This window comes from Moschus berezovskii, chromosome 22 (assembly GCF_049115385.1).
Source record: "Moschus berezovskii isolate FMDL1 chromosome 22, NW_MosBer_1.0, whole genome shotgun sequence".
Classification (NCBI taxonomy): domain Eukaryota; kingdom Metazoa; phylum Chordata; class Mammalia; order Artiodactyla; family Moschidae; genus Moschus; species Moschus berezovskii.
Window position 1 is genome coordinate 26,787,704 of NC_142481.1, and position 19,011 is coordinate 26,806,714.

General features: G+C 49.9%; 2 protein-coding genes and 2 long non-coding RNA genes across 7 annotated transcripts; 3 read left to right on the forward strand and 1 right to left on the reverse strand.

Annotated features, from left to right (window-relative positions):
* Nucleotides 1–43: 43 nt before the first annotated feature.
* On the forward strand, nucleotides 44–18,724 carry COG8 (component of oligomeric golgi complex 8). Of its 2 annotated transcripts, XM_088830001.1 has the most exons (6): nucleotides 44–513; nucleotides 1,983–2,190; nucleotides 3,485–4,312; nucleotides 6,162–6,330; nucleotides 7,099–7,272; nucleotides 18,144–18,724. In XM_088830001.1, exons 1-6 carry the CDS (start codon nucleotides 119–121, stop codon nucleotides 18,299–18,301), a joined length of 1,932 nt encoding a protein of 643 aa, XP_088686127.1. In that variant the 5' UTR covers nucleotides 44–118; the 3' UTR covers nucleotides 18,302–18,724. The 2 variants fall into 2 exon arrangements, with proteins under 2 accessions (XP_088686127.1, XP_055268399.2); XM_055412424.2 differs by lacking the exon at nucleotides 18,144–18,724 and having other exon boundaries at nucleotides 63–513; nucleotides 7,099–7,553.
* Nucleotides 4,308–7,225, reverse strand: LOC129546959 (uncharacterized). 3 transcript variants are annotated; one of them, XR_008683981.2, is made up of 4 exons: nucleotides 7,087–7,225; nucleotides 6,558–6,629; nucleotides 5,366–6,325; nucleotides 4,308–5,270 (listed from the first exon to the last, which is right to left on the reverse strand). It is a non-coding gene; the product is annotated as an uncharacterized LOC129546959 (long non-coding RNA). The 3 variants fall into 3 exon arrangements; XR_008683979.2 differs by having other exon boundaries at nucleotides 6,558–6,633; nucleotides 7,087–7,221; XR_008683980.2 differs by lacking the exon at nucleotides 6,558–6,629 and having other exon boundaries at nucleotides 7,087–7,223.
* On the forward strand, nucleotides 8,189–16,743 carry LOC148774380 (uncharacterized). Its single transcript, XR_016035767.1, has 4 exons — nucleotides 8,189–8,565; nucleotides 9,979–10,078; nucleotides 13,774–14,455; nucleotides 16,083–16,743. It is a non-coding gene; the product is annotated as an uncharacterized LOC148774380 (long non-coding RNA).
* PDF (peptide deformylase, mitochondrial) lies at nucleotides 16,988–17,530 on the forward strand (the record flags this gene model as incomplete). The annotated part of the gene is made up of 1 exon (XM_088830677.1): nucleotides 16,988–17,530. A coding segment is annotated over one exon (543 nt), but the record flags the coding sequence as incomplete, so codon positions are not given.
* Nucleotides 18,725–19,011: the final 287 nt, after the last annotated feature.

Here is a 19,011-nt window from a genome sequence, read left to right on the forward strand (position 1 = left end):
AAGCCGGCCTAACGAGAAACCATAGAGACCGGAAGTGAGCCCAAGCCGCTTCCGGTTCTAGATTACAAAGTCAGCGCCCTCCCTGGACGGGAGAGGAAGAGACGCTGTTGCCAAAAAGATGGCGGCAACAGCAACGATCCCATCTTCAACTACGGCCTCGGCCACGACGACAGCCACCGCGGCCGCCCTCGGGGAGGTGGAGGATGAAGGGCTCCTGGCGTCGCTGTTCCGGGACCGCTTTCCGGAGGCCCAGTGGCGGGAGCGGCCTGACGTGGGACGTTACCTCCGGGAGTTGAGTGGCTCAGGACTGGAGCGGCTACGGCGGGAGCCAGAGCGCCTGGCCGAGGAGCGAGCGCAGCTGCTGCAGCAGACGCGCGACTTGGCCTTCGCCAACTACAAGACCTTCATCCGCGGCGCCGAGTGCACCGAGCGCATCCACCGCCTCTTTGGGGATGTGGAGGAGTCGCTCGGCCGCCTGCTCGACCGCTTGCCCAGCTTCCAACAGAGTTGCAGGTGCGGCGGGCCTGGAGCTAGAGGGGCTTTTAATAACTGTAATAGCTGTCTTTATGATGATAGAAATACTTAACACTTAGCGCTTCCTATATGCCAGCTTCTCCTCTGAGCATTTTATTAATCCTTTTAAGTATCACAGCAGCCTTCGAGATAGGTACGCCGTTCCCATTTTGTGTATGAGGAAGCTGAGACCGCCCCAGGATGTTTCGAAGTCAGAATTGGAACCCAGCAGCACGTCCCTTTTATAGGGCTGTTGTGAACACTAAGTGGAATGCATACAAAGCGCTTATCATTGAGTCTGACATATAATTAACACCCTACAGTTTTCAGTTTAATATATGTGTATATTTACGTAAACATACACACATCACACATACACACAACACACATGTACATACGATAACTTGGATCAGAGATCATCTAATCCAAAACTTTCATTGACAGGAGACTGACAAGGAAATCCCATTTGGGAGCAGTAATAATCCTCAAAAAACCCACAAAATCCCCACCAAACTTCCTTTTTGAATCATATTCTGCCTCTCTCCATCATTATCCCTAATTCTGCCTTCCATCCTTTCATGAGAAAAGTGTTTTCATTAGTCTTTCAGTATTTGAGAATAGCTTTCAATCTCTTCCAGTCCTCTAGAATAGAGAGGGGGCTTCACAAAGCAGGCCTCCGCAGTTATAGAGAAGAAAGGGAGACTAGCAGGAACTAAGGTTGGACAATAGCAGAGGCGATTAAGAGGCAGAGGGAACTTGGGGATTAAGTTGTAGTTCAAAGCTACTTGGGACATCATGCAATTAAGAAGAGTTGTTTAAAGGAACATTTACTCCATATCAGATTCCGTGTTAAAGGTTTATACCCATCAGCTTATTTAATCCTCACATCCTTATGAGGTGGGTCGTAGTACTATTTTACCAATGAAGAAACAGTTCAGAGAGACTAAGTACCTTGCCATGGCTTGTTAAGTGGTATATCTGGATTCAGATCTTTTTTTTTTTTAATCACTTACTAGTTGTGTGATCCGGAGAAGGCAATGGCAAGCCACTCCAGTACTCTTGCCTAGAAAATCCCATGGATGGAGGAGCCTGGTAGGCTGCGGTCCATGGGGTCGCTAAGGGTCGGACACGACTGAGCGACTTCACTTTCACTTTTCACTTTCACACATTGGAGAAGGAAATGGCAACCCACTCCAGTGTTCTTGCCTGGAGAATCCCAGGGATGGGGGAGCCTGGTGGGCTTCCGTCTATGGGGTCACACAGAGTCGGATACGACTGAAGTGACTTAGCAGCAGCAGCAGCAGTTGTGTGATCTTAGACAAGTTGCTTAAAATCTCTGGGATAAAAGTACCTGATGAGTTTGATGTGAAGATTAGATTAATCATCTAGCCTGGTGTCAGTTCATAATAAGTGCTTGGTAACTGGATGCAGAGCCGTGAACCACCAAATGTTCTCCTGACTGTTGCTAGGAATTTTGTGAAAGAGGCTGAGGAGATCAGTTCCAATCGCCGCATGAACACCCTGACTCTAAACCGGCACACGGAAATCCTGGAAATCCTGGAGATCCCTCAGCTCATGGACACCTGTGTCCGGAACACCTATTATGAAGAGGCCCTGGAGCTGGCAGCCTATGTACGCCGACTAGAAAGGAAATACTCCTCCATCCCTGTCATCCAGGTAGCCAACTTGCCCAGAGAAGACTCTGTTAGGGTCTGGAGTTGCCCTTCCCTCAAAGGAACAGAGGACACTCACGATAATGCAAGACACACAGCGAGGTTTATTTCCAGCTAGCTGGGGTCCAAGTGTCTGCCCGACGCAGCGGGTTTCAACAAGGACCCCGAGCACTCTAAGCCAAGGGTTTATATAGCATTTTCAAACCATATTAGTTTTAAAACATCCACACATAGTAATCTTTTTACACACAGTAATTTTCCACACTCCACACACAGCTGTATATCTCACCTCCTGGTGGTTAACAAGATAAGCCCACCCTGGCCCTTTGACCTATCTACTTGATCTGTGTCACAACTGCCCACATTCTGGTGTTTAAGATTAACTTGTTCTTTAGGTTGCTGTCTTCCTAGGAATCCTCTCTCATCCTTACTCAGCAAACAATTCTAGGGATCTTTACTTAAAACAACCTTAACTTTGGTTCTACAAGCAGCAAGCAGCAAGCAAAGTACAGAAGCAAAAATGCATTGCAGGAGCATTAAGTTCTATATTAGGCTCTACAACTCAAACTGATGTTCTTATGGTCAGTAATTTTGTGGTCGTCACTGACCCTTTAGGCAGAAACCTTGGGGAAACTCCTTGCATATTTCACATCAGTTACTGGAAGGCAAGCAGGCTTACTCATAAAACATACATTCATTATTCAGTCAGCTGATAAATGTTAACCACGTGCCAGGCAGTGATCTAGGTGCTGGGGAAGTAGTGTGAACAAAGACAAGGCTGTGGCTCTTGTGACTATAAGCTGTTAACTGGCAAATAAATGATATCCTTTCAGATAGTGAAATACACCAGGGAGCAGGGTAGGAGACTAGGTGGGTTGCTCCAGGAAGAGTGGTCAGGAAATGCTTTTCTAGAGAAGTAACATTTAAGCTGAGACCCAGATGATGAGAAGCCAGCCACATGATGATGTGGGGAGAGACCACACCAGAAAGTGTCCGACCAAGTATAGCAGGCTGAGAGAATTTGGAGTGTTTAGAAGTAAAAAAAGACAGCCATTCTGGCTGGTCTGCAGTGAGCAAGGGGAGAGCATTAGGACGCAGGTGAGGGCAGGAGAACCAGGCAGGGCCTGTAGGCCACAGTGAACGAAATCTTTGTTGGTGAGCCTGGATGCATCAGTTTTAGGAGGTCTGTCTCATACGTCAGGACAGCAATGGGAATATTGGTTGGCAATATTCAGGGCTAGTGGAATGGGTTCCGTGGAGTGTCTTCCCCAGTGTACTGACTCACCCCCTGTTGTCAGGGCATTGTGAACGAAGTGCGCCAGTCCATGCAGTTGATGCTGAGCCAGCTGATCCAACAACTGAGGACCAACATCCAGCTCCCTGCCTGCCTCCGTGTCATTGGCTTTCTACGGCAAATGGATGTCTTCACCGAGGCTGAGCTGAGGGTCAAGTTTCTTCAGGCCCGAGATGCTTGGCTCCGTTCCATCCTGACTGCCATCCCCAATGATGATCCCTATTTCCACATCACAAAAACCATCGAGGCCTGCCGTGTCCATCTGTTCGATATTATCACCCAGTACCGTGCCATCTTCTCAGACGAGGACCCTCTGCTGCCTCCTGCCATGGGTGAGCACATGGTGAATGAGAGTGCCATCTTCCACGGCTGGGTGCTGCAGAAAGTCTCACAGTTCCTGCAGGTGCTGGAGACTGACCTTAACCGAGGGATTGGCAGCCGTCTGGACTCTCTGTTGGGCCAGTGCATGTACTTTGGGCTGTCCTTCAGTCGAGTAGGGGCTGACTTCCGGGGTCAGCTGGCACCTGTTTTCCAGCAAGTGGCTATCCGCACTTTCCAGAAAGCAATTCAGGAGGCCGTTGAGAAGTTCCAGGATGAAATGAACTCTTACACCCTCATCTCGACTCCAGCCGTCCTGGGCAGCAGTACCCTGCCGGCTGCTGCTCCAGTCACTCAGCCAGGGACCCTGCAGCCCCCCATGGTGCTCTTGGACTTCCCGCCCCTTGCCTGCTTCCTCAACAACATTCTGGTCGCCTTCAACGATCTGCGCCTCTGCTGCCCCGTGGCCCTGGCGCAGGATGTGACCAGGGCCCTAAAGGACGCCCTTGACAAGGTAAGTACAGACTGTTGGCTCTCTATGGGAGCCTTCTATTTTTTTTGGTGGGGACGGGCACGCTTCTTTTGTTACAGGTGGCCAGACTTTTGTAATACACCAGTCCCTGTGACAGGGTGTCTGTTGACTTAGATTTAGTGTGGTTTTAGAGGTTTTTCTAGTTGAAAAGGTCTGGTTAGTCCTCCTTCATGAAGTGGCTCACCTGTAGTAATTTTTCAGTGATGTATTGGTTTTCTATTGCTGCATGACAAACTCACACAAACATAGCAGCTTAAAACAACATGTATTTATCATGTCTCAGTTTCTGTGGGTCAGGAGTCCAGGCACAGTATAACTGGGTTGACCTTCTGCTCACAAGGTTGCAATCGAGTTGTTGGCCCAACTGTGGACTCAGCTGGGTCTCGGGATCCCCTCCGTTCAGGTTCACTCACAGCGGCATATTCCTGTTCCTTACAGTTGTAGGACTGAGGCCCCCAACTCCTAGAGACCACCCCACTCCATGAGCAGTTCACAGCTTTTGATTCTTCGGGGCCAGTGGGAGAGCATCTCTCCTGCCTGAGTCTCTTCCTCAGCCCTCTTTTTAAGAGGCTCATCTAATTCAGGCCCACCCAGGATAACTTCCTTTTTCATTAATTCTCAGTTAGCCGATTTGGGATGTTAATGAAAACTGCAAAATCCTTCACCTTTGCCATATCCTATTGGTTCTGCCTGCGCTCAAGGAGAAGGAAAAACACAAGAGAGTGGGTACCAGGAGGTGGGGATCACAAGAGCCATCTTAGAATTCTGCCTAATATAAGTAACACTACTGATCCTACTAATATCCCAGTGTGGTGCACATTTTTAAACATTAAATCTTTCGATGTTGAGGTGCTTCTTACAATTGATGGTATCTTATAGTCCCTGTCAACCAGGTGGCAGTTGTGACGTGCTTGCATCAAGTCTTTCTGTTGATGTCCTCCTGTAAGAAACAGCAAGAAAGCATGAGCAGTGAAGCTTCTTAGGGTCAGTGAAATTCAGATAATAGTAATTAGCTAATATTCATCTAGAGCTTACCTCATGTCACATAATTCGTCACACTTTATACATATTCAGCCTTTATCCTCGCAACTCTGAGGTTAGGTCCTTTTGCTGGCTCTGCTTTATAGAGGAGTGAACTATCAGACACAGAGGGCTTAAGTAATCACCTAGAGGCCACAGAAGCACTGAGTGCATAGCTGGAACTAGAGCTCAGAACATCTAGCACCAGAGGCTCTTTGTTATTTACTTGTTTGTTTGACAGTACATTGCAGCTTGTGACCAGGGATTGAACCCAGGCCCTCGGCATCCTAACCACTGAACCACCAGGCAATTTCCCAGAGTCTCTGCTCTTACCCGTCACTGTGACACGTATCTGTAATGTTAGCTAGGCTTGCTCTGTTATTTGTATGTGGAAATAGTGAATGTTCTTTGTATGTGGAAATAATTATGTTCTTTTCCAGCTCTGTTTTCCTCCTCCTCTACAATTTTCTAGGCCTTACTCAGTAAAACCTTTTATGGTATTGCTGGTATTTTCCTGGATCCATCAGAGTTCTAGTCCATCTCCCATGGAAGCCAAAAATGATGTATTCTGTGTATTTCGTGATGTTCCTGCACTGGAATTGTAAACTGCACCAATAATAAAACTAGTTGAGTAAGAAATACATCATTGAAGTGACAGAATTGTGAAGACTGACCTCAATTGTGAATTTAAACAAGATAATGACGTACTGTTTGGAAGGACTGTTCTTTTGGAAAACTTGAGGGCTGCACATCTTTGTTACTGCTGATGGGGATAGATGAACAGGTAATTGGTGGTGCCCTTTTCTCCTAGGTAACTAAAGTAATCCTGGCCTTCCATCGTGCGGAAGAGGCTGCCTTCAGCAGTGGGGAGCAAGAGCTCTTTGTCCAGTTCTGCACTGTTTTCCTGGAAGACCTTGTTCCTTATTTAAATCGCTGTCTCCAAGTCCTTTTTCCTCCAGCTCAGATAGCACAGACCTTAGGTAAGAGAAGGGAGAAGAAAATATTTTTTAAACTATTTTATTGACGTAATTCACATACTAAATAATTCACCTCTTTTTAAAATTCAAAGTTTTTAGTAAAAATGTATAGAGGTGTGTGCAACCATTGCTACCAAATAATTTAAGAACATTTCCATCACCCCAAAGATCCCTGGCATTCATTTGTGGTCATTCCCCAATCCCACCCTTAGGCCCTGGCGACTACTAACCTACTTTCTGTTGCAGTAGATTCTCCCTTTTTGAACATTTCTTATCAGTAGACTCATTCAGTATGTTCACATCTGGCTAAGTGAAAGAAGCCAATCACAAAAAACCACAATGTATGATTGCATTGCCATGAAATGTTTACAGAGTGTTTATGAAGTACTTTTTTGTAATTTGCCTGCATATCCCCTTGTCAGCTCTGTGCGGTGAAGGGCGTGCGGGAGGGCAGTGGGCAGTGGTCCACAGCAGAGTGGCTGCTCTTGGTCCCCCCAGCTTCTCCTTGGCCCTGTCCGGGGAAGCCGGTGCCTGTCCAGGCTCTCCTGGTACTGTCCTCTATCCGCCCTGCACTGTGCTGTTCCGATTACCTTCACAGTCTGGCTTTACGGCACAGCCCCCTATCCCCTATCACAAAGGTGACTTTTACTGTACTGAACTGTGGTAACAGTGTTCGTTACTCCCAATAAGTATTTTAGGTTTTTTCCCCATGTGACACATCGATTAACTTATTAAACTTTTTTCACTTATATTCTTTACCTTCTGGGTCAGGCATTCCACCCACTCAGCTCTCCAAGTATGGAAACCTGGGGCACGTGAACGTCAGCGTCGTCCAGGAGCCTCTGGCCTTTATCCTGCCCAAGAGAGAGCCGGTCTTCTATCTGGACAAGGAGCTAATCCCCGAGCTCCCGGCTCCAGCGCTAGCACTGCCGCCCGAGGCACCGAGCCCCGAGCCCGTCAACCCGACTGTCCCTGACGCGGGGCAGGAGGAGGTGGAGTCCGGGGGGCCCCTGCAGCCCGACAAGCCTAGTGCGGGCATCTGACGGGCGCTGCCTGCCCCCCAGGCCGGTGCGGCGGGTACCCGGGCGCGGGGCCGGGGAAGTTTACGCAACCCCGGTAGGAACGGGTGTTTCCGCTCGGGGGAGAGGCTGCGAAAGGCGTAATTCGAGAGAACCCCCAATGCTGTAAAGCAACCATATTCCAATTAAATTTTAAGAAACAGTGAACCTCTTGGCTATTCTTGTAAATGCTTGGTTAAACTATCAGAAACGGGGCTTAATAAGGCTGAAAGCCGCAGGGGAGAGGCATGCTGCGTCCGGGGAGCGGCGCCGGCGCTCCCGGAAGGTGCACGGAAACTTCACTTCCCGGCGTCCCTGGCGGCGGAGCCTCGGCTACGGGGGCCGGCGTGGGACGCGTCCGGGCGGGTGACTGCTCCATGCGCCATTGGTCACCTGGGGGCTGGGCTGCTGCTGCGGTGGCTGCGGGCGCCGCGCTGCGTTGGGTCGGCCCTGCTGTGAGGAGAGCGGGTAGAGGTCGGCGGCGCCCGGGCCTACAGCTCCACGCCCGCCCGGGATGGATTCGAGGGGCCGGCGCGCCGGCGCTCCTACTGGCGCTCCTACTGGCGCTACGTGCGTCGTCTGGTGCAGGGAACGCTGGAGCCGCCGCATATAGGGCGCCTTACACGTGCTCACAACAAGATGGCGCCTGACAGATGTCAGGAGGGCGCGGCCCCAGATAACCACAAAAAATTCTGATTGGCTCCTGAACACCTCCCCTTGCATGCTTTAATGTGATTGGATAGCCTTTTTCAAAAACCCCCGCGCTTGCCTATGTATAGGAGGAGCTTACACCAATAAAACGGAACTGCCTTGACAGAACCCCCGCTGTGTCTGAGTGTCTCTCCAGGCGAGGGAGGCTGTGGGGCGGGCGGTCAGCTCACCTCTTCTTTGGGGCTTGCTCCTTCGGACCTAGACCCTCGGAGGGGCTAATCCCGGGCGGCTCTCTTGCCGAGACCGAGGCTCCCCTCAATCTCTGGCTTCCATCTTGGAGCGCTACAGGGCGGGAGAAGGGAAAGGGAGAGAGGGGATTCCACGTTCGGCGCTGGAAGGACCCACATCTGGTGCCGTGACTCGGATCTTCTCGGTGAGAGCCACCCCCACTGCACGGTCTTGAAAGAGAGACGATGAGACAGCCCTCCGGCTTCAGTGCAGCGGTCCCACTGAGGGCCACAACCCCAAGGTAAGTGTTTACAGGTTGAAAAGAAACCTCCAGGGGTGAGTACAGCAACTGTACTTCTTCACATTTTCATCCTTTCTTCATTTTTCTCTCTTCCCGTTTCTTCTCCTTTTTTCTAAGGAGTTCAGTGAACGGCAGTCATTCGGTAGAGCAACTGAGGTTTCCTGCCCAGGGCACTCCCTGGGGGATAACTGAAGGCTCTCCGAGTTGGTAGTCTAGTAATGGGAGCCCAATCGGGTGAACTCCCTCCTTCCCTTTCATTGCCAGGGGCAAGGCCAATACCACCCTGTGGGCACGGGTCGGGCACTTAAGAGCCACTAGGGTGCCCGCCACTAGAAGACTCCTGTGATAGGATAAGGAGGTCACGGAACGGGCCAGAAGCCACCAGGGCGCCCGCCTCCCAGAAGCAAATTTCCGTGCAACGTTCAGGCACACCATTGTTAAAGCATACCACAACCTCAAGTTACAGGCTGCCACTGCACCCTGTGAGGCTTTTTCGGTGGATATCCCTGGCAACCTTTCTAACTATCCGCGGTCTCTCTTGAATCATGGGGAACTCCATAAGCAAGACAGATGAACCTGCCCTTAAGGCCCTATGATATACGCTCAAAAGTAGGGGACTAGAAATTTCTGACACCCAGGCCGTTAAGGTCTGGGGAACTATCACCCGGTTGGCCCCATGGGTAGACTCAGCCAACCTATTCTCCTGGGATACTTGGGACAGAATACATGTCCTAGCAAGAAAGACGGAAATACGAGACGGGGAAGACCCTCCCCTAGGGTTCTACCCCACCATTACTGCCCTTAAGAGCTGTTTCTCTACTGAATCTAAATCCCCCAATGGAGAAGGAGCTTCTACACCTGATTGTGATAAACAGTGGGAACAATTTGAGAAAGAACAGCTGACCCTGGGCAGCGAGGAGGGAGAAAAGGACATCACCATAAATAATAACCTATGGCCACCAATATGGGGGGAAGATAAACCCAATAATGGCGAAAACCCACCTAGCGCGCCCGAGCCTGAGATTCCCAAATCCCACCTCTACCCTCCACTGATGCCCACCAACAAAAAGGAGGTCAATGATGCCCAGCCCCATCCGGTAGGAGAATCCCCTTGGAGAAGAAAAACTACCCAGAGGACCCTTGGGGAAGGCCACCACCTTTTACAAATTCAATACAAGCCTTCCCTGTTAATGTAAACCCTGGGGACAATCGACCAGAAGCTTGGTACCCCTGAGAACCAAATGATCTCAAAGAGCTCAAAAAGGCAGTAGCAGAAGATGGCCCCAATCCCCATGGGCAAAGACTGTTCTCCAGGGCCTAGCCCACCAACCCTGTACGACACAGGATTAGAAAATGTTATGTAAAGCGGTCCTTCCTAGTAACCAGTACATTAAATGGTGCACCTTCTTTCAGGAGGAATGCCATACCCAAGGTGAGAGGAACCAGGCCGCTGATCCTGTTATCCCCATAACATTTGGAATGTTATCTGGCATGGCCGATCAATGGAGTACAGGTATACAACAAGCTGCCATACCGGCCCCATACACGGATCAAGTTCGGACCATTTGCCTAGCCGCCTGGAAAAAGTTAGAGGAGGGTCCCAGTGAGCCCGTAATATCAGGGATCACCCAGAAAAATAATGAAGACCTCCCCACCTTTATCGACAGAGTAGAAAAGAGCATGCAAAGAAAGTTCCCTCCAGGCCCTTTGAGAGACCAATTCATTAAAATGTTGGTATGGGAAGGAATGAATTCAGACCATAAGTTGGCTTGTGCTGGGCAGAAAGATAGGTCAATGGAACGTTGGATAATAGCCACCAAAGATATTGGAGCATACTATCACCAGGCGCAAACAATGGTGGCAGCCCTAGAGGCTCAAACTAAGGCTCTGGTCAACGCTTTGTCCTCGGCTCTTAACAAAGTGACAACCACTCAAAGCTCAGGCTCAGAAGGGACCCAAAAGGAGAAGAAGGGCAGATTCTGTTACCAATGTGGAAAGGAAGGGCACTTTAAAAAGGACTGCCCCCTGAGGCCGGGGAGAATTGGAAATAGAGGACCACCTACAACCCCCTGCCCACATTGTAAAAAGGGATACCATTGGAGAATAGATTGTAGGTCCAGATTTGATAAAGATGGGAAGCCTTTAAACTAAGTGAGGGGCACTCCCCAGCCCTGTCATCCCAAGGGGAAGCCCCAAGCCCTCCTCCCGGGGTATGCCAGCCTGAGGTTACTGAACTCTCCCAAGAGATGTCTGATAAATTAAAAAGGCCCTTCCCCGGTGCAATTCTATCAGAAAGCCCCCTTACCAATTAATGGGCATTAATAAACCTATATATAGGAAGCCTGAAGTCAAATGGACAGTCCTCATAGTGCCCGGACTTAAGCCAAAAATGGACATGACTATAGGAGGAAAAAAGTTCAGATGCCTAGTTGATACAGGTGCTGACAGAACTATATTGAGACAAGAAGAAGTACCCCCCACCTGGTCTACAATAGACGGCCCTCAATTAGCAGGCATCGGGGGTAACACCCCCTCTCGAGAGTCCGCTAAATGGCTAAAATGGGAAGACCCAGACGGGACTGAAGGCTTAGTCTAGCCTCTCATCGCCCCTGGGATTAATGCCAATTTACTAGGTCAGGATATCCTGGGACAGGCAGACGCTTACATAACCACAGATTACAGAGGTATCTATCAAGATATCAAGATAGCGAATAGCTCTTTGTATTGCGCTGACCCTTCACAGGGGGAGTAATGTCTATGGGGGGTTGTCTTTAAGTCGGCAAAGACGATTACTGCCGCTCCCTGTTTTCCCCCGTCAGTGAAGACATTAGTAGCATTTAAGATAGGTTTAAAGGGGAATAATTGGGGAGCCTTCCATGGCAGCCGAGAGAAAGGCCTGTAGTGGCAATCGACCTTTCCTAGGAAACCTTCTAGGGCCAGGGTTATTCTTTTATTATTTCTTTGAGCCCATTGGAAATCTGCCATCCTATATGGTACAACAATGTTGTCAGGATCCTGGGCGAAGCATCTAAGAGCTGTATCTCTGCCCCTTTGGATTAAGTCAGCCATTTGATCTAGATGAGTATAGACCCGAGGGGCTCCCCCCAAGGAGATATGTATCCATTGAAGGGGCTTGTCTTTTTGTATCAATGTGGCTAGGAGTGTCTCGGGAGAGGTTAGCACCCATAGTTGAAGCTCTTGGGTGGGATCAAATCTGGAGAGTTGGACGGCATCAAGGACTTGTTGGATCTTCTGGAGGATCGCCTCTTGGGGGGAAAAGAGGGTTATCATGTCATGAGGGAGTTTACCTCGAAGGAGTGGCATAAGCTCGCCAGTGGATATGGAGAACCAAGGTCGTAACCAGTTAATCTCTCCCAACAGGCTTTGGAGTTCTGTTAGGGAGTAGGATTTTTTAATTGCTATCTGAGGTTTTAATGGGGAAACGGCCTCTAGGGTAAGTTGAGAGCCCAAAACCCTAAAGGGAGGCACATGTTGAATTTTGTCAGGGGAAATTATGAGTTGCCCTCTGGTGAGGCACCCAAGCAATAACTCGGATGCCTGCAAGAGTTCCAGGGCACTGGGCATGCCAAGGATGATGTCATCCATGTACAAATATAATAAAACCCTTGGCAGTTGTCAAATGGGTTGTGTTAGATTTGATACAAATTGTTGGCAGAAAGAAGGACTATTGGCCATACCCTGGGGCAAAACAACCCATTCATACCATTCGTCAGGTCCCTCAAAGTTGGTGGAGGGCACCGAGAAGGCAAATTTTTCACAATCTTCAGGGTTCAAGGGTATTGAGAAAAAACAATCCTTAATGTCTATCACTAAAAGGTGTAAACCAGTGGGAATGGCTGGGACCCAGGGCATTCTTCTTAAGGGGGTTCCTTGTACTTTCATTCTTTCATTAATTTTTCTAAGGTCTTGTAGTAGTCTCCATTTCCCTGAGGCCTTTTTGATCACAAAAATAGGTGTATTTCAAGGACTATTGGAGCTTCTGATATGTCCAAGTTGGAGTTGTTCTTTTATCAATAATTTTAGGGCTTGAAGTTTTGTTGAGGGGAGTGGCCACTGCTCCACCCATATTGGGGGGTCCCGGCGTTCTTGCACTTTCCAAGGTCCCTGAAGCCATGAATCTATTCACTGATAGCCTCTATGTAAAAAACCTCCTCCCTGGGCTTATTGATTCTCATGTTCGGCTTGATGATAATCCTATTACCCCCCTTATGATGCAAGCCCCCTCCCTTCTCCAAGCTAGGAACCAACCCCTCTACCTACATCATCTCTGAGGCCATCAAGCCCTACCAGGGATTCTTTCTTTAGGAAACTCAATGGCCGACCAAACCGCCTCTGCTAATACATACACTGCTCAACAGGCCCAAAAATTCCATGATCTTACCCATGTTAACTGGAAAGGACTACATCAAAGATTCCCTCAGGTCCCTATCAAAGACCTAAAAAGAATCATACATACCTGCCGATCATGCATCCCCTTCCTCCAGGTCCCCCCTCTACAATCAGCAGGAGTCAATCCCAGAGGAATGAGGCCCAACACTCTCTGGCAGACAGATGTCACACACTACCCCGCCTTTGGCAAACTTAAATACATTTTTGTCTCAATTGACACCTACTCCCATGCTTGCTGGGCCACAGCTCACGCAGAGGGAGAAAAGGCACAACATGCTAAGAGTCATTTCCTTCAATGTTTTACCACTTTGGGGCTAACAATACAGATAAAAACTGACAATGGACCATGCTTTATTAGCAAACAATTACAAGAATTCTTCAAACAATGGAATATTCAACATACCACAGGGATCCCCTACAACCCTCAGGGACAGGCAATCATAGAACGACAAAACAGAACATTAAAAACTCAGTTACAAAAAGGGCCCTTTTTACCTTAAATATTTTAAATTTTTCAAAAAATGAGCCACTCACAGCCTTCCTAAAACATTGGACCGGCCAGGAGCCAAGGCCAGAGGTGGTAGTAAGATGGAAGAATCCCCTCACAGGACAATGGAGGGGACCCGATCCGCTGCTAACAACCGGGAGAGGATTCGGATGCATCTATCCCATAGGAGAAACCAACCCAATCTGGGTGCCAGCCCGAAATCTTAAATATCTTGACCATCCTGAAGATAATAAACATTCAGCCCAAGAACAATAAAAAGTTCATGAGGCGGTACTCTCCTTTTTTTTCAGATTGCCCACAGAAGAGGCCAACACCTATCTACAAGTGACCCCTACTGCTGAAGTAGAGTAATGCTCAGTTGGGACCTAGCTCCTTTATCCTTGCCATCCTTGCCGGCCCTATTGTTTGCTGTTGGCTTAATTTCTGTTGCCCCCGGCGACTGGTCACCCTTTCAACACTTCCTTTTAGGCTTCTTCTATCTACTGGCTTGTATACTCCTAGGCAGCTGTTACTGTTCCTTCGTTCTTACTTCCCTACCAGTTCAGGTCTCTAACCTTAGCCAGCCTTAAACTTCTCCTGACAGACTTGCTCCAAGACCTCCAATTGGCACTCCTGTCACAGACTTTATCCCCTCTACTCAAGCAATTACCAGTTTCTGGTCACAAGGCACCTTCCTCCCCTACACTGATACCCAAATAGTCTTCTTCACTTTGATTCTTGCCTATATCCCCTTCACCCGAGACAGACATTCCCAGCCTTCTACTCCAACATACTCATATACTTAAAAGCAATTTTACTCCTACTAAACTCATTATCCCCAAAACCCTATTACCGCCCATTGCTAAATCTGAATAATGATGGTGAGATGGCTACTGGTCCTGACCCTGCTTAACGACTGGAGAGGAGGCCACGCAAGAGCCAATCCTCATAAACCTTGGGAACAGACATGGATCCTGACTGATGGACAGACAGGTAAAACACTTAACGAGACTACCCACACAGCCCCACTCTCCACATGGTGGCCAGATTTATATTTTGACATCAGGGAACTCTTCGGATCCAGACAGGGGATAGGAGGTAACGACCGTAGCTGGGAAGCATCAGTTAGGGTCAATGGGAAATGGATGGTAGGGTTCTGGGCTTGTCCTGGCAACATACGAGGTAACTGGGAAACCTGCGGTGGCATGGAAAGTTTTTATTGCAAGGACTGGAGTTGTGTGACCTCTTGTGATGGGCCCCGAAAATGGAATGTTGGAAACAGAGATTTAGTTAAATTCACCATCCCCGACCCCGGATACAGGGTACCCCAGGTGCGAGTACAGTTTAACCAGGAAAGGGCTAAAGCAGAAAAGCACTGGAAATCTGGGTTAACTTGGGGTTTTCAGCTTCATGTGAATTGGCCCGGCCCTTACCCAGGTAGATTCTTAACCATTAAACAGGTTATCAAGGAAGCACAGAACAATACAGCTCCTATAGGTCCAAATAAGATATTAACGCCTCCCGCCCCTACCAACAGCCCAGGTGACAAGGGCACCTTCAATAAGACTACAAGACCCCAAAGGCCCGGGGAGGTCACCAGATCCACCCGACCGCCCAGGGAGGAAACACCTGCTAGGAGTCCTTCCCAACCCCAGAGGTTACAGGCCTCCGAGGACCCCTTGTGGAAGCTGATGCGCACTATGTATGAGACCCTTAATGCTACCAACCCTAACCTCACAGCCTCCTGCTGGTTATGTTATGATATAAAGCCACCATTTTATGAAGCTATAGGACTAAACATCACCTATGACATATCATCTGATACAAGCCCCTCTCAGTGTTCGTGGGGGGACCGCAAAGTCGGCCTGACCCTGCAGCATGTGAGCGGTAGCAGGACCTGCCTAGGAAAGGTGCCACGGGACAGACAAGGTTTATGCGCCTCCATAAGTAGCTCCCCTAGCTGGAATGATGGCTCAGAATGGCTCGTCCCGAAAGACGGCGGGTGGTGGGTGTGCACCGAGACGGGCCTCGCCCCGTGCCTCTCAACCTCAGTCTTTAACGTCTCTGAAGAGTTCTGCATCCTAGTGACTGTGGTTCCCTGCATCCTCTACCACTCCGAAGAAACCATGTATTCTCACTGGAGTAGAGGGACAGGCGGGAGAAGTAAGAGGGAGGCCATCACTGCACTAACTGTTGCCACTCTGTTCAGCTTGGGAGTAACTGGGGCCGGGACTGGCATAGCCTCCCTGGTCAATCAACAAACAGGCATGACCTCCTTGAGGGCAGCCATCCATGAAGATCTAGAAAGAATAGAGACCTCTATTAGTCATCTAGAAAGATCCCTCACCTCCCTATCTGAGGTAGTACTCCAAAATAGAAGAGGGGTTGATTTGTTGTTCCTCCAACAGGAGGGGGCTATGTGCCGCACTAAGAGAAGATGCTGCTTTTATGCTGACCACACGGGAGTAATAAAAGAATCTATGGCTAAGGTTAGAGAAGGATTGGCCAAGAGAAAGAAGGAGAGAGGCACAGGAAAACTGGTTCGAGCGTTGGTTTAATAAGTCCCCCTGGCTGCTCTCCATCCTGGGACCAATGATGATCATTGTTATACTTCTTTTAGTTGGACACTGTCTTGTCAAGCTTTTCCAGAAGTTCCTGCAGGAGCAGATTCAGACCATTTCCTGGGAACAAGTGAAGACCATCCTCCTCGCTCAAATACGGGGGGCAGACCCAAAATCCCGAAAGACCCCTGGCAACCGTCTGCCAATAGGCTACAAGCCTAAGATGGGGGACACTCCAGCTGCCCCAATGAGCCAATCTATTCGCCCAGGACACAAAGGGCCCAAGAACCTCAATACCTGGTGGGTCTAGGGCCAAGCCCCTCGCCACAGAGCCTAAGTCCAGCCAGCCCTCAAAGAGACGTTCAGTCAGGTCTCAAACCGCCAGAGCCTATGCTTGACCGGGTAGCCAATGACGGGTAAGATCCCCAGAGGGGGACAACCTAAGACAGACACAGTCAGTCACTGAGTCTCCGGTGAGGCCATGCGGGTGGCCCCCCATGGCTCCTTCCCCCTAAAAAACAAATAAAAAGGTATATATAGGGCGCCTTACACGTGCTCACAACAAGATGGCGCCTGACAGATGTCAGGAGGGCGCGGCCCCAGATAACCACAAAAAACTCTGATTGGCTCCTGAACACCTCCCCTTGCATGCTTTAATGTGATTGGATAGCCTTTTTCAAAAACCCCTCGTTTGCCTATATACACGAGGAGCTTACACCAATAAAGGGAACTGCCTTGACAGAACCCCCGCTGCGTCTGAGTGTCTCTCTCCGGGCGAGGGAGGCTGTGGGGCGGGCGGTCCGCTCACCTCTTCTTTGGGGCTTGCTCCTTCCGACCTAGACTCCCTGAGGGGCTAATCCCGGGCGGCTCTCTTGCCGAGACTGAGGCTCCCCTCAATCTCAGGCTTCCGTCTTGGAGCGCTACAGGGCGGGAGAAGGGAAAGGGAGAAAGGGGATTCCACGTTTGGCGCTGGAAGGACCCACATCCGTACCCGCGTGTGTGCCAGGTTGGGGATCCGGCGCTGCGGGCCGTGGCGGCCCCGGTAGAGCCGGCGCAGCTGGCGGGACCCGAGCTGCAGCGGCTGGTGGAGCGGCTAGTGCAAGTGATGCGGCGCCGGCACTGCGTGGGCTCGAGCGCGCCGCAACTCGGAGTGCCGCTGCAGGTACTGGCGCTGGAGTTCCCTGAGGCGCTCTTCCGCGCTTGTGCGCCGCGTGTGCACGAGGCCCGTCAGATGGAGCTCTTCCCCCTGCGCGTGTTTGTGAACCCCAGCCTTCGCGTGCTGGACAGCCGCCTGGTCACCTTCCCTGAGGGTTGCGAGAGTGTCGCCGGCTTCCTTGCTTGCGTGCCCCGCTTCCAGGCGGTGCAGATCTCAGGTGCGGAGAGGTGGGGTCCCTGGAGCGGCGACTGGGTGCCTGTGTGCTCCCCTTCAACCTGTGTAGGCGGCGGGCCCGGATCCCACGAAACAGTTTACGCCAACTTGCAGTTAAAGTGTAGATATGATGGCTGATCTGAGGAGCCTACCAACATGAACGAAGAGCAGACCCTAGAGTGGACGAAATTCAGGACTGATGGGATGGAGCAGGTGCCTGTGAGAGCAGAGCCAGCTCAACTGGGCACAGGGGTGGGGACTAGAAGGGTGGCCTGGTTCCACTGTGAGCTCTCACCCCGTCCTCTGCCCTGTCGCTCACCGTGTGTCTCTCTTCTCTCTCTCTCACACACACACATCTCTGCTGCTATAAGATCTGTCGTGGTGGCTTGGGAGAAGTGGAACCCAGCTTTGCCTAGCTCAGGGTGATAAGCCAGTACCTGTCTGTCGTACCACAGGATATTCTGCAGAATGTGATTCTTTGCTGGAGGGTTGGGATGGTGGTTCTTCTTGAGCAAGCCACTTGGGAAGATCATTTCTCATTTTAGCCCCATAGTGAGCCTAGCAACCCACCTGTCAGGGTTGGGACCTGGTTGAATACTTGGTAGAGTCAGAGTTCAGACTTCGTTCTTAGGATGCATTCCCTTCCGATGTTGCCTCTTGTAAACACAGCCAGGGGCAGGGAAAAGTCTCAGAAGGTTAAGAATGACACCGTTCCAGCATATCCTCACCCAGGATGTACCTTCCTTTGCAGGGTTGGACCCTAGAGGAGAGCAGGTGGTGTGGCAGGCGAGTGGGTGGGCAGCCCGCATTATCCAGCATGAGATGGACCACTTGCAGGGCTGCCTGTTCACTGACAAAATGGACAGCAAGACATTTACAAACATCCACTGGATGGAGGTGAATGACTAACAAGACGCACACACTCTGGCTTTGAGCTGGGCACATCTTCCTTGCTGGACTTGGTGCTGGCTCTGCTCTGACAGAAAACAGCGGACTGCAAAGCTGCCGAACTGAGTTGGAGGAATATGCTAAAAATGTGTACCCTGAAATGAGCTGTGGACAATATATTGCTTTCAACTTGAGAAGAGAACTATCTCCCCCAAAGAAGACGGCATTTCCTGGCAATTTTGTATAGATGGGAGGTGAGGGGTACAAATAAATAGCCACTCTCAGTAGACGTGATTTCAGCAGAGTGTAGCCATCTATTCCCCAAGCCAAGATTAGGTTATGATGTAACCCCCCAAACATCTGAAAGCTCTTTAAAATGCAGATTAAGGCTGTGGTTGCTCGTCTTCACCAATTTCTTATGTTATAAAGGGTCTATGTGTGTTACTTGCATAGTCTCTGTTTGTTTTGGATACCAGTCTGCCTGTGGAAGTAAAACACAGGACAGAATAGCCCCAGTTCAATGACGGTATTAACATAACTGAGTAGTCATACATTTTTCAAGGTTCAGATACAGTTTAGGTCTCGGGCTTTTGCTTTCCACCTTTAACAGGCCTGGGGAAGATTTTCCTGTTGAGTTCTCTTAGGTAGCTTCTTAGGTAGGCTCGTTCTTTGGGTGGAGGCCATGGAGCAGGGCTGGGAAAGGGGCGATACAGGTTTCTCCATGATCTGAA